General features: G+C 43.5%; 2 protein-coding genes across 2 annotated transcripts; one reads left to right on the plus strand and one right to left on the minus strand.

Annotated features, from left to right (window-relative positions):
- Positions 1 to 621: 621 nt before the first annotated feature.
- On the minus strand, positions 622 to 5281 carry Prss37 (serine protease 37). Its single transcript, XM_005365868.2, has 5 exons — positions 4873 to 5281; positions 3316 to 3457; positions 1929 to 2182; positions 1176 to 1312; positions 622 to 874 (listed from the first exon to the last, which is right to left on the minus strand). The coding sequence occupies exons 1-5, from the start codon at positions 4904 to 4906 to the stop codon at positions 728 to 730; spliced, it is 714 nt and encodes a 237-aa protein (XP_005365925.1). The 5' UTR covers positions 4907 to 5281; the 3' UTR covers positions 622 to 727.
- Positions 5282 to 7130: 1849 nt separating this feature from the next.
- LOC101982430 (olfactory receptor 9A4) lies at positions 7131 to 9732 on the plus strand. Its single transcript, XM_013353235.1, is given in 5 exon segments — positions 7131 to 7187; positions 8775 to 8870; positions 8872 to 9415; positions 9418 to 9502; positions 9504 to 9732. Coding segments are annotated over 5 exon segments (1011 nt in total).
- The last annotated feature ends 1677 nt before the right edge of the window (positions 9733 to 11409 follow it).

Raw genomic sequence — 11409 nt, forward strand, 5'->3', positions numbered from 1 at the left:
GTGCTCTCTCTCCTTCTGCTCCTGATTTGGACCTTGAGAATTATGTCCGGTGCTCCAATGTGGGTCTCTGGAATGACTGCTTTTTAATGAGTAGTATATTTATAAACCCTAAGCACCTTGGGTAGGTGCTCATAGGCCCTGCTTGAACCAACCCATTTCTGACTTCTTCTCCCCTAGAAAGCATACATTTCCAGCTCCCTCTATTTATTTGCCTTCTGTGGTTAGCTGCCAAAACTTAAAGATTGCAAGCCTGTCTTGAAACTTCCCTCAGACATACTTTCTCTTTTTTGTGAGTTTACGTCACTGTCCTGAGTTTTCCTACTGGGTCACCCCTTTTTTTATGAATCACCCCCGAATCCTGCAATAGGTTGTGTCATATATTCGCACTCAAAGCACAGGATTTAGAGTCTGATGCTTCACATCCAATTCCATTCCAAGCTTTGGTATCTACCAGTTAATACTTTAGCCTCAACATTTGGTTTTTAAAGGGAGATAAAAGACAACTTCAAAGGTTTTTACAGTTTACAAATGAAAGAGACCAGAACCAAGAATAAGGTAATGACAGATTCCTTCTTCCCATCGTGACATGGTGTGGACATAAAGACACGCGCTCCCGGTGTGCTGCATCCCAGACTTTCCGCCTGGAGAGTTTATTTGAGTTTAGGGAATGTGTGAATTCCTTTGGTCAATGGCAGACACAATGGGATGCAGAGGGAAAAGCAGGGCATCATTTCAACTTTTCCTTGATGGTCTTCTCAATCCATGGTATATATGTGTAAAGATTGGTGTAGATGCCGACGTCCCCTCCCATGAAGTGTCCAACTTCAATTCCCTGGAGCTTGCCTTTACAAATGACAGTAGCTACAGCCACCTCCTGCCAGAGTGAGAGGGGAGGGAGGGAGAGAGAAAAAAATTAAATTTAAAACAATGCTTGTTTTCACAGCTTTTTCTTTGTCTCTACGATAATTAACACTGTCAATATGTTATTAACCAGGGATACATGATGCTCTTTAGTAAATAAATATCCTTTGTAGGCAAACTGTGAAAATGCAGGTATCATTGCAATAATGTTACCAAATTCTTACAAATTATTTGGAAATTAAGACGTATTGTGGTGAAATAGTCAACTGGACACTTACAAATAAATAAAATCTAAACTTAGACAAAAAGATTACCCCAAAAATTCGGCTGAATACTTTCACGAATTTCACACATAAGGAGTTTCTGTGGCTGCTTCCTTGTTGAGTTTTCTGGCAGTCTTTGTCAGTCATCACTGGAGCCTCAAGATTCTGCCTTAAGTCAGGGTGCCTGCCTGAGGGAGAAAGAACACCCGGCTCAGTTCATGAGTTACATGTCCCTCATCCTCACCTCCTGTACTTCAGCGGGTATTACTTTGAGTATGCCTAAAGAGAAGAAGGAAGGAGCAAAAGGAACAAAGTTGTGCTTTCATGAGAGTTAGCCCTGCCGATTAGCCTCACTTTACAGATGAAATGGTACACAGAGTAGCATTCTGCCAATGGGAAATGGTCCTTTGTGCTGTGGACAGCGGACGGGGTTCTTTCTAGTCTGTATCTACAAGTGCTCTGGTTCAGGTTCTTCACAATGTTTTTTACGTGTGAAATGAACACGGGGAACTAGAACCACTGTGTCCTTAGTCCTTAATGTAATCGTGCCTGTGACAATAAGGCCTCTGTGCCGTCAGTTGGCCCACGGGAAAGTCCCGCAGAGGCAATGAAGGTTCTATTGAAACCCTGACAATAGAGAAGTATTGGGCTTCTAGACAGGTTTTTTTTTTTTTCTAGACCACTCCTATAGTGTCACCATTGGCTCCGATCCATTTTCCACTCCATTTTATCTCATGGCTCTGAGGACATGTATGTTCCACAAGTGAAACCAAAGGCTTTAGGTGCTGCTGAAGGTGCACTTACCAATGTTTTCTTGACTCCAGTCCAAGCCTGAAAGTGTACAGACAGTGCCCGGCCGGACATTGGTGGTGGCGATGGGAAGGACCTGGACTTTGTGGTTGAAGGTGGCAGGCTTAGCTAGTCTAATAAGCATGAGGTCATCCTGCGGGGCAGTGTGGCTGAAGTTCCAGTAGCGGACAATCTGGATGGGGTGAATTGTCTGCTCTGTCCCATCTCTGACTCTGCTCTTGAAATTTCCCAACATCACCCTCAGATTTCTGGAGGAAGAAGGGGTTGGAAGGAACCACCGTTACTATCACTACCACTACCATCTTGATCATACCGTCATCACTCACCATCATTGTTATTATGGGTATGAGATGCTACTGTGTGCAAGATACCATGACAAGTGCTGTATCTGGGTTACCTTTTACTCACGGTAAGTTAATTCCCATTTTATAAATGAAGTTCTGGGCACACATGGTAGCAATTTATGTGTGATCAGAGTAAACAGTGGAGTCCTTAAGTACTGTTTTTTTTTTTTTTTTTAAATATAGTGCCTTGGAAAGGAAAAATAATAGATATAAAAGTTTGTATTTAATCCACTTCAGGCCTCATTTATCCAACTGAGTAATTTCCACCTTAGTGGATGCAGGAGAATGAAATGACAGAATGTTGGGTAGCAAGCTCACCAACAACCTTCTTTCCCCCTCTTTCTGAAGATTTGGAAGGTGACGTGTCTTAAATCAATGAGCTTTCTTCTCTGGCTTCTGGTCTATAGGAAATGTGGGAAAGTGGAGGGAGAAGGGTGTTGTTGAAGTGTTTGTCTTCCCAGATCCTCCCCAGGAGCAATGGCACAGACTTTTTATGTCTTGGCAAAGGTTACTGTTCCTATCAGATAGCATCTTCCTGCAGGGACTCCTGTTATTCTGTTGAAACCATTCTTTCCTTTTAGGCAAAAGGATGGTCATTGTATTTCCTTAATACCTCTTTTGTGGGACATGAACCATCTCTTTACAATGAGTTTCTTTTTTAAAAAAAAAAATCTCTTCTCAATTTACTCAGTTTACAAATTTGAGTTACCTGCTGAACCCCTAATTGATTAAATGTAATTACTTCCAGTAAGAAATACTAATGGGGCACCGGGGTGGGTGGGGAGAAACTAGAGCATGAAGACAAGCCTTTCAACAGCAACACAGAGTCTACGTGGTGGTGACGTGTGTTCTACAGGAGCTCCAGCAGGATCCTGCTAGACCGCGGCCCACTACACGCTAGTAGCCCTGTTTCCTGATTGTGAAAACCCAAGGTACCTTAAGACTTTTCTATATCCTAGGGGAAAATTGTCCCTACATGAGACTCACTGATCTAGGATGGGTAGAAATCATTTGGGAAAGAGATGCTCAGTACTCACGGTAAATAGCAGTGAGATGGAGCCAGTACCCAGCTGGCCTTGATGAGGACACCCACACAGGGGTTGAAGTTAGACTTGAGGTAGGCTATATAAGGAGCATAGTCCTCTTTCTGCGCAGTTGAGTGAGTGAAGAAAACAGTCCCTGAGAAAGCAATAACACGTAAGTATCAGAGTAAATGAGACTTTCACATCTTCCCAGCAGAAAAGGGATGTGCATAATTTTAAAGAAGTAGTCAATTGGCTGGAGAGTATTTTTCTAATAAAGATGTAAATTAAAGTGACATACTTAATGTAAGACATAGTGATGATAATATTGGTAATATTTTTTCTACTAAAGGACATAATAAGAAATAAATTTATTACTTATAAATTCATATTATTTTCTGGGAAAGCAATTTAGAAATAAGGATTAAGAATTGTAACTTATTCATAACTTGTGACTTGAGAATTCCAACAATAGGAATTCATTTTAAAGACATAATCAGATGTAGGCAAAGATGCTTAATAAGCGTACTCATCTTTAGCAATACTTATAATAGTTGACCATTGGAAGGATAAATATCTAATATGTCTTGTTCAATATTGAGAAAAAGAAACACTTAAGCAAGTAGAACACATCAAAAATGATAGTAGTGACATCTTAATTAAAAACTATATGTACTTATGCTACAATTCTATTCAGTGGTACACATACAATTTCAGTTGTCTAAAAACAAAACAAAAAGAAGCAAATTAAATGCAGAAAATAACTCGAAGTAAATTCAGTATAGTTGACTGAGAAGTGCGATTATTTTTCCTACCTGTAAAATTTCCAAATTTTATAACACAAACACATGGTTTTTAATAAAATATTGTAAAAATTAGCAGTGGAGTATAAAAGAGAGGAAGGCTGACACTGGTGCTCTTTTCTTGGCTCTTACTGGTACTTCTGCTGACCCTCCCACATCTGGGCCTATGCCTCATCACACCTCTGTGTGACCACACTTCCAAACTTCAAAGTGAAGTGGATAGGTTATTAATAAGGGCAAGAGATTTTGAGCTCTATATTAGGGGCTGGATTAATTAGCTTGCCCAGCCTCAACCCAGCCAGTGTGTGACATGGTCATGGTAGTTAGGGTGTGGTGGTAAAGTCTTCAAAGTTCATGAAAGCAGTGACTGCAGAAGGAGGGACCATGTACCAAGTCTTTTGTTCCTGCCTTTACCATTCTCTGCACTCCACAGTTATGGGGAAGGGAAGAGATCACAAGTCAAACAGGATTCTCTGTTCTTGTGATCACACCTTTCCCAGAGGGTAATGAGGCCCATCGTTTACAATAACCCAGAGGAGCACTCACTGTTGACGACTCCCCAAGGCAGGTATGTCCCATAACCTATCCAAAAGCTTAACACTTGGGAGAGACTGTGCTAACCTTTGAGGAGAGTCTACATGTGGAGGCCCCCGTCTACTCACAGTATTTCCTGATGCCCCTGTGTGTCAGTCACACATTCACGTTGCCTCACCACATTTGACATTAACTCAGAGTCTAACAGGCAGAGTAGAAAGTCTTAAATACGTACCAGCTAGGATGGCCAAATAAAAAGCAAGTTTCATGATGGTTCAGCTGTTTCCTCGTGAGGCGTAAAAAGATCAGCAGAGACTAGAATTCCCTACCCACTTGTCTCCTCGGGGATGTCTACCAGACCCAGCAGATATGGCTAGGTAGGGACACTTGGTGGGATCAGGCAAGAGCTCTCGGCTGAAGAATCAGGAGACAATTCTATTGGGACTTTTCAAGAAAGGTTTAATAGACTCCTGAGTCCATGTCTCCCCCTGTGCAACTCTTCTAAAAGCTCCTCAGACTATAGTTAGTTCAACTGTCTGTAAAGAGGAGCTTCAGGCTCAACACTTATCTTTCTTACAGAGGTTCCGAGGACAGAGCTGTGAGGGACAGGATTCTCTACCTTTGCTCGGGGAGAGCATGTCCCGAATGATTTGCTCTGAACCCTCAAACGGTGACTTAGTGCTTCCCTCAGCCCCTCCCAGCTTTGTTACATCTGGTCACTGTTTCATCACTCAGCCATCAGCAGCAGCTGAGTCTCATACAGTCCCCTAAATTTGTATCTCTAAACCCATAGATTTACGCATATCTGAGACCTCATTAGAGATGTTTCTTTGTGAAGTGGATGGCAGTTGACAAAGAAACTCACAGCTGTCAAAGTGGAGAAAAGAAGTGTCTGTTGAGTGCTCAGCCAGAGATGGGCCATCTATATCACATTATCTCCTCTATGAGGCTCAAGGATCATTGCAGAACCAGAGAAATGTTATAAGAGTCAGAGGCAAGGGAGGACCAGGCTGAAACAATGTCTTTTGGACATGATAAGATCACTGTACTCAAGAACTCAATGGCTACATTGCCTGAAGATCTTTTCAAGACCAATTTTGTTTTAAAACTATAATCTGTACTAGTTACCTGAAAAGCAAGTTTCACAAAATTCAAAAACAAATAGATTACTTATTATTATATTATAGTGGTGTGTGCATGTATATGTGTATGATATATGCACGTATGTACATATGTGGTGTGGGTGTGCTCATCTGTGTCTGTGCATGTATAGGGCAGAGGTGAGCACTAAGTGCCTTCTTTATTGGTCTCCTTATTTATTGAGACAGACCTTTTCATTACACCTGTATCCCACTGATTAGCTAGACTGGCTGGCCTGCAAACCCCCAGGGTCCTCTGTTTCTGGGATGAGAGGCTCACACTACAAATCACACCCTTTTATGTGGGTGCTAAGGGTCTGGGTTCAGGTCCTCATGCCTGCACAGCAAACACTTTCCCTGTGAACCTACTCCTCGCCCCAAAATAAGTATTTTAAATGTAACTTTGCATATATATATATATATTCTTTATGTTTTACTCCTCAATTTAGACAAGGCAGAGAAGCATAGCGTGTGAAGACTCACCAAAATCCATGGCTGAGCTAAGCGGCTGCCCTGAGTGTGCATGTTGGAGAGACTCAGCATTAGCAGATGAAGATGCTAAAATAAGGGGCAGTTCCTCTCTGTTTGTTTTCTCTTACCATAATTCACACAATTTTAGACAGAGTAGATATGATAGGAGGGGTCCAGAGATCAGTTGAGAAAGAGAGTTCATAAAATCTTGGAGACACAGAGACAATTCTTGGCCATATATTTTCTGACTTCGAGTTTTGATATCCACATTGGGGCCAGTAGAAAGAGCACAATAGTACCTTAGGTTTTCTTGAGCTAAATTGCATCAAGGATAGGTGCAGACCTGTCCTTCACAGTCTGGGTTGTTTGTTCATAGCTTAGAATCTGAGAGAAGGTGACCTGGGGATTGAGAACTTCCTGATGAGAGAAGCTTCAAGTTTGCTGACTAACCAACTTTTCAGTGTTCTGAAAGTTGATTAGCCTCAAGAGAGAAGGAAAGAGGTTCTGTTCAGCTTTTCTTTGCCACCATCCCTAGAGAAGCTTTGAACTTTTAGAAATTGTTCCTTAGTGGACAGCTAATTATTTTTGGGGGCAGGAGAGAAAGGAGGAAGGAGAGAATATCAGAAAAGAAGACAAATAAACTTTCCTCACTACTATGTTTTCTGACGTTTGCCAAGCTTCTCTGTGTGCACAGCATTCTTCACTGTGAATGGGGAAAACAGTTGCTGGCTCTGCCTCTTGGCCCTAGGTTTGGACTAGCCCGGAGCTTGCCATTCTGGGTGAACCCTGGAGAGGCGATGAAGTTCCTGGTTGAGTTCCCCCTTGTCTAGAGGCATCTTCCAGGCGCTCCTGCCTGTGAGCTACAGAACGGTAAAGCACCATCATGGAAATGTTTGACTCCTCATCTTCTAAGGACACAGACATACTGAAAAGAGACTGGGTGAGCCAGGAGTCACAGCTTCCTCCTTAGCAGAGAGCACATCTCCTGGGGTCTGTGCAGGGCTGGCACAAAGCTCTCCTTGGCTTGCCTCTCTCTTCTCCCCATCCTTCTATCTGCTTGCCATTCTGTAGCTCTCTAGGACTGGCAGATCCACAATTCACTCTGTACTCTGCTCGGTCCCCATTCGCCCACCTCTATTCATTGGCAAAATCATTTTTTTTTTTAAAAAAGTCACTGAGTACCTATGTCATCAAACTTTTTCCAGTGTGTGTGTGTGGGAGACTCTGGCAGTACAAGAAAGAGAAAATGAAGGATGGGCTGTGGAAATCTTAGCTAAATGTGGGGTTTTGAGGCTACATTACTGAGCAAACAAAAGTATGACTTGAGATAGCAGTGAGAACAGCGGTAAGAGAAGCACAGTCCTGCGGAGGGCAGAGAGCGAGAGGTCTCTCTAAATGAAAGTCTGGGAGGAGGAGACGTCCGTGCAGAGACCCAGAGGAGGGGAGGGGAGGAACTCACGCTGACCCGTTGGTGTTTTCTTTCCCTTTCTCGCAGGACTGTGGAGAAAATGGGGGGCCACAGTAGAGTCAATGTGGCCTTTCCTTGGTGAGACCGAGACCGTGACAGGTTGGATGTAGAAGCACTGTGGTCATGTCTCCCACAGAGGTCCTGTCTCCCGTGGAAAGTAGAGTTTGAGACCCAAGACAGGTAGCAGATGCTGTCTTCACTCCACAGTTGTGTTCTGGTCCCAGGAGGACACTGGCAGGACAGACAGAAACTGAGGATTAAAATTTGAGCTCTGTTGCTCCTTCTGGACTCTTCACTGAGGTAAGAGGTGAGAATACCTTTCATCATACCAAAACAAGCAAACAAACAGAAAATCAGAATGTGGAAGAGGCAGTGAACTATTCCAGGAAGCAAGCTTTGAGTCCGGGGAAGATACAGTGCTTGATTCCAGGAGAGGCCCTGTCTTCCGACAGTATCCTGTGTAGATTCTGCTACCACACTCTATAATTGAAAGGTGAAAACTTTCAAATGAACACAATGGAAATGGAGCCTGTGTTTGGCGGACGTTAAGGATACAAGGATCCCCATCTCTGTGGGTTTGGCAGGGGATACTTAGAATCATTGAAATGCAGCAGGACTTTGTAAGATGGGGACACAAGTGCCAGAGAGGAGGAGTTATAAATTAGCAGACTGTGGTCAGGGAAGCAGTATGATGGCTCATCCAGCGGAATGTAGGAGGATTTCTAGCCCCCTCAGAGACAAAGGTGCACGTAATACTGGGTAAGTTTCTCTGTCTATGGTGTGTATGGTGTGCTACTGATGATCAGCACTCATCCATTTGAATTTGCACGCTTCTATTATATACTTACATATGTCTACATCTATGAATTCATACATATGTTATCCATTCATTAGCAGCAATTTCAGATAGAAATAATAGCCATGTTGTGGAGTTAAAGGATGCAGGGGAAATGTTTCTTGAAACTGGTAATGTCTTCAACATTTCCGAGGTGAGAAGCATTCTCTCTCTCTCTCTCTCTCTCTCTCTCTCTCTCTCTCTCTCTCTCTCTCTCTTTCTAGATTTCACAAGGAACAAGAACTCAGAGGAATTACACTAGTGCCACTGGGTTTTATCTTGTTGTTTTCCCCGGCTCTGAAAAGCTGCACCACATCCTTTTTTGCTACCTTCTGCTTCTACTTAGTGTCCCTAGTGGGGAACACAGTCATCTTCATGATCGTCTGTGTTGATAAACACCTGCAATTCCCCATGTGTTTCTTCCTGGTTCACCTCTCCACCCCGGAGATCCTGCTCACAACCATTATTGCTCCTGTGATTCTTTGGGGGCTGCTGCTCCCCCGCATGGAGGCAACATCTGTGGCTGAATGTGTTGTACAACTCTTTCTGCAACTTGCCCTGGGGACCACGGAGTTTTCCTTGCTCGGAGCGATAGCTGTGGACCGTTATGTGGCTGTCTGCCACCCTTTGAGGTACAACGTCATCATGAGCAGCCGAACCTGCAGCGCTGTGGTAACTGTGTCATGGTTATTTGGGTTCCTTTATCAAATCTGGCCAGTTTATGCCACATTTCACCTTACCTACCTGAAATCAAACGTGGTAGACTATTTCTTCTGTGATCGAGTGCAGTTGCTCAAATTATCCTGCGATAACACTATTTTCCTAGAGTTTATCCTCTTTTTAATGGCTGCTTTTGTTTTCTTTGGTTCTTGGTATCTACCATTGTCTCCTACACCTACATCATCTCTACCATCCTCAAGATTCCCTCGGCCAGAGGCCGGAGGAAAGCCTTTTTATTGCGCCTCCCACTTCACCTGTATTGTGGTTGGCTACGGCTGCTGCTTGTTCCTGTATGTGAAACCCAAGCAAAGGCAGGCATCTGATTACAACAGAGTGGTTTCCGTGATGATTTCCATCTTAACTCCGTTCCTCAACCCTTTCATCTTCACACTCGGTAATGACAAAGTCATAGCAGCCCTCCGGGACGGAGGGGAACGCTGCTACCAGTTATTCAAGAGTTAGCCCCGCCCTCAGGCCTTTTTCCTGGCTAAACAGGCACTGAGATTGCTAGATTAATCGGAGACAGCTCTGAGTGGCATCATAATCACTATCATGATCAAATCATCTGTGTTCAGAGGCTTTAAGGTGTGACTGTATTTTTTTTTTCATCAGACTCTTTTCCTCTCAGGTCCTCTCTCTTCCCTACCCATCCAACTTCGTGTTCTTTTTCTCTCTTTAAAATAAAACAAACAAACAAACAAAAAAAAAAACAAACCCCCGAATTAAAGTTCCATTAAAACCAGTGGGTCATAGTTTGCTGCTCATCTACTGCCAAGCATGAGACCTGCTGCGGAGTGTGGTTGATACACTAAGTGTCACTCCATTGAAGAGAATCCATTTTCCCTCTCCCAGAAGCTATTAATTGCAAATGGCTTCTTGGGTAGGATTGGGAGTTTGTGCTCACTTCCCCTCCTTCATGCTGGGATTTTTTTTTCAGGCTTGCACTTGGATAGGTGTTATGCCTACTGTTGCAGTACCTGTGAGTTCATCTGTGTATCTGCCCTGCTTTTGATGGGACATTTCAAAACCATTGTCACTACATGCAAGGGAACACAGTAAAGAAACTGTTAAGATGACTGTTTCCTTATTAGGGGGATTTTTATTATGAATAAGAGAGAGAAAATATCCAGAGACATCTTGAAGAGTCCAGAGCACAGAGAAAAGAGAACAGACTGGATATGACCAGGGCTAGTGGAGCCAGGTGAACACAGTGGAGACAGCAAGAGACAGAGAATTGAGCATAACAAGAGAGAATAGTGAAGCCAGCAAGAGAGCAAGAGATAGTCTGAGGATGTATGTTTGGTGTGAATAAACCATGTGGATTATGAGGAGGCAGAGTAGCTCAGGAGAGGAAAGGGCCAGGAGACTTTGAAATGTACAAAAAGTACTTGAGAATAGAGACTGAGGGAACCTGGTGGCCAGCACGGGCTCCACATACAGCCCCAGGTATCCATGGGCTCCTTCTGCAAGAGGTAAAGACAAATGGCTTCTTTTGGCAGATGGGAATGGTGGTGTTGTAGAATGTTATTCCCAGGTGTGTCGCTTTCGTTTATGTTGCATCTGTTTAACTCTGTGGAGCTGTGATTCTTTGCCTGACCAAAACATCTTGATGGTCTAATATAGAGCTGACCAGCTAGTCGCAAGGCAGAAGCAAGGATAGGCAGGGCTGGCAGATGGAGAGTGTAAGTAGAAGGAGAAATGAAGAAAAGAGGAGGATGCCAGGGGCCAGCCGTCCAGTCAGCCACGGAGTAAGAAGGAGAGGAGGATGTCAGGGGCCAGCCGTCCAGTCAGCCACGGAGTAAGAAGGAGAGGAGGATGTCAGGGGCCAGCCGTCCAGTCAGCCACGGAGTAAGAAGGAAAGTAAGATATAGAGAAGTAAGAAAAGGAAATAGCTCAGAGGCAAAAGGTAGTTGGGATAGTTTAAGAAAAGCTGGCAAGGAACAAACCAAACTAAGAACGGCCATTTATAAGTAATAATACGTCTCATGCATGATTTATTTGGGAGCTGGATAACGGTGCCCCAAAAGAGCAAAGGAGCAATAGAACTAAGAGGAAATAACCACAACATTTTGGCATACCGACGTGGGGCTGTATTTCCACGTAGAGCCTGAGAAAGCTTAAAAATAAAAAGATATGCCT

Source organism: Microtus ochrogaster, unplaced genomic scaffold (assembly GCF_000317375.1).
Source record: "Microtus ochrogaster isolate Prairie Vole_2 unplaced genomic scaffold, MicOch1.0 UNK4, whole genome shotgun sequence".
In the NCBI taxonomy this organism is placed as follows: domain Eukaryota; kingdom Metazoa; phylum Chordata; class Mammalia; order Rodentia; family Cricetidae; genus Microtus; species Microtus ochrogaster.

Coding starts and splice junctions, on each gene's coding strand:
- Prss37 (XM_005365868.2), bottom strand. CDS start 4,906: ATGAAACTTGCTTTTTATTTGGCCATCCTAGCTG. Junction 3,458..4,872: donor TTATTTGGCCATCCTAGCTG/GTACGTATTTAA, acceptor TTGCTTTCTCAG/GGACTGTTTTCTTCACTCAC. Junction 1,313..1,928: donor CTGGAGTCAAGAAAACATTG/GTAAGTGCACCT, acceptor TTTCTCCCTCAG/GCAGGCACCCTGACTTAAGG.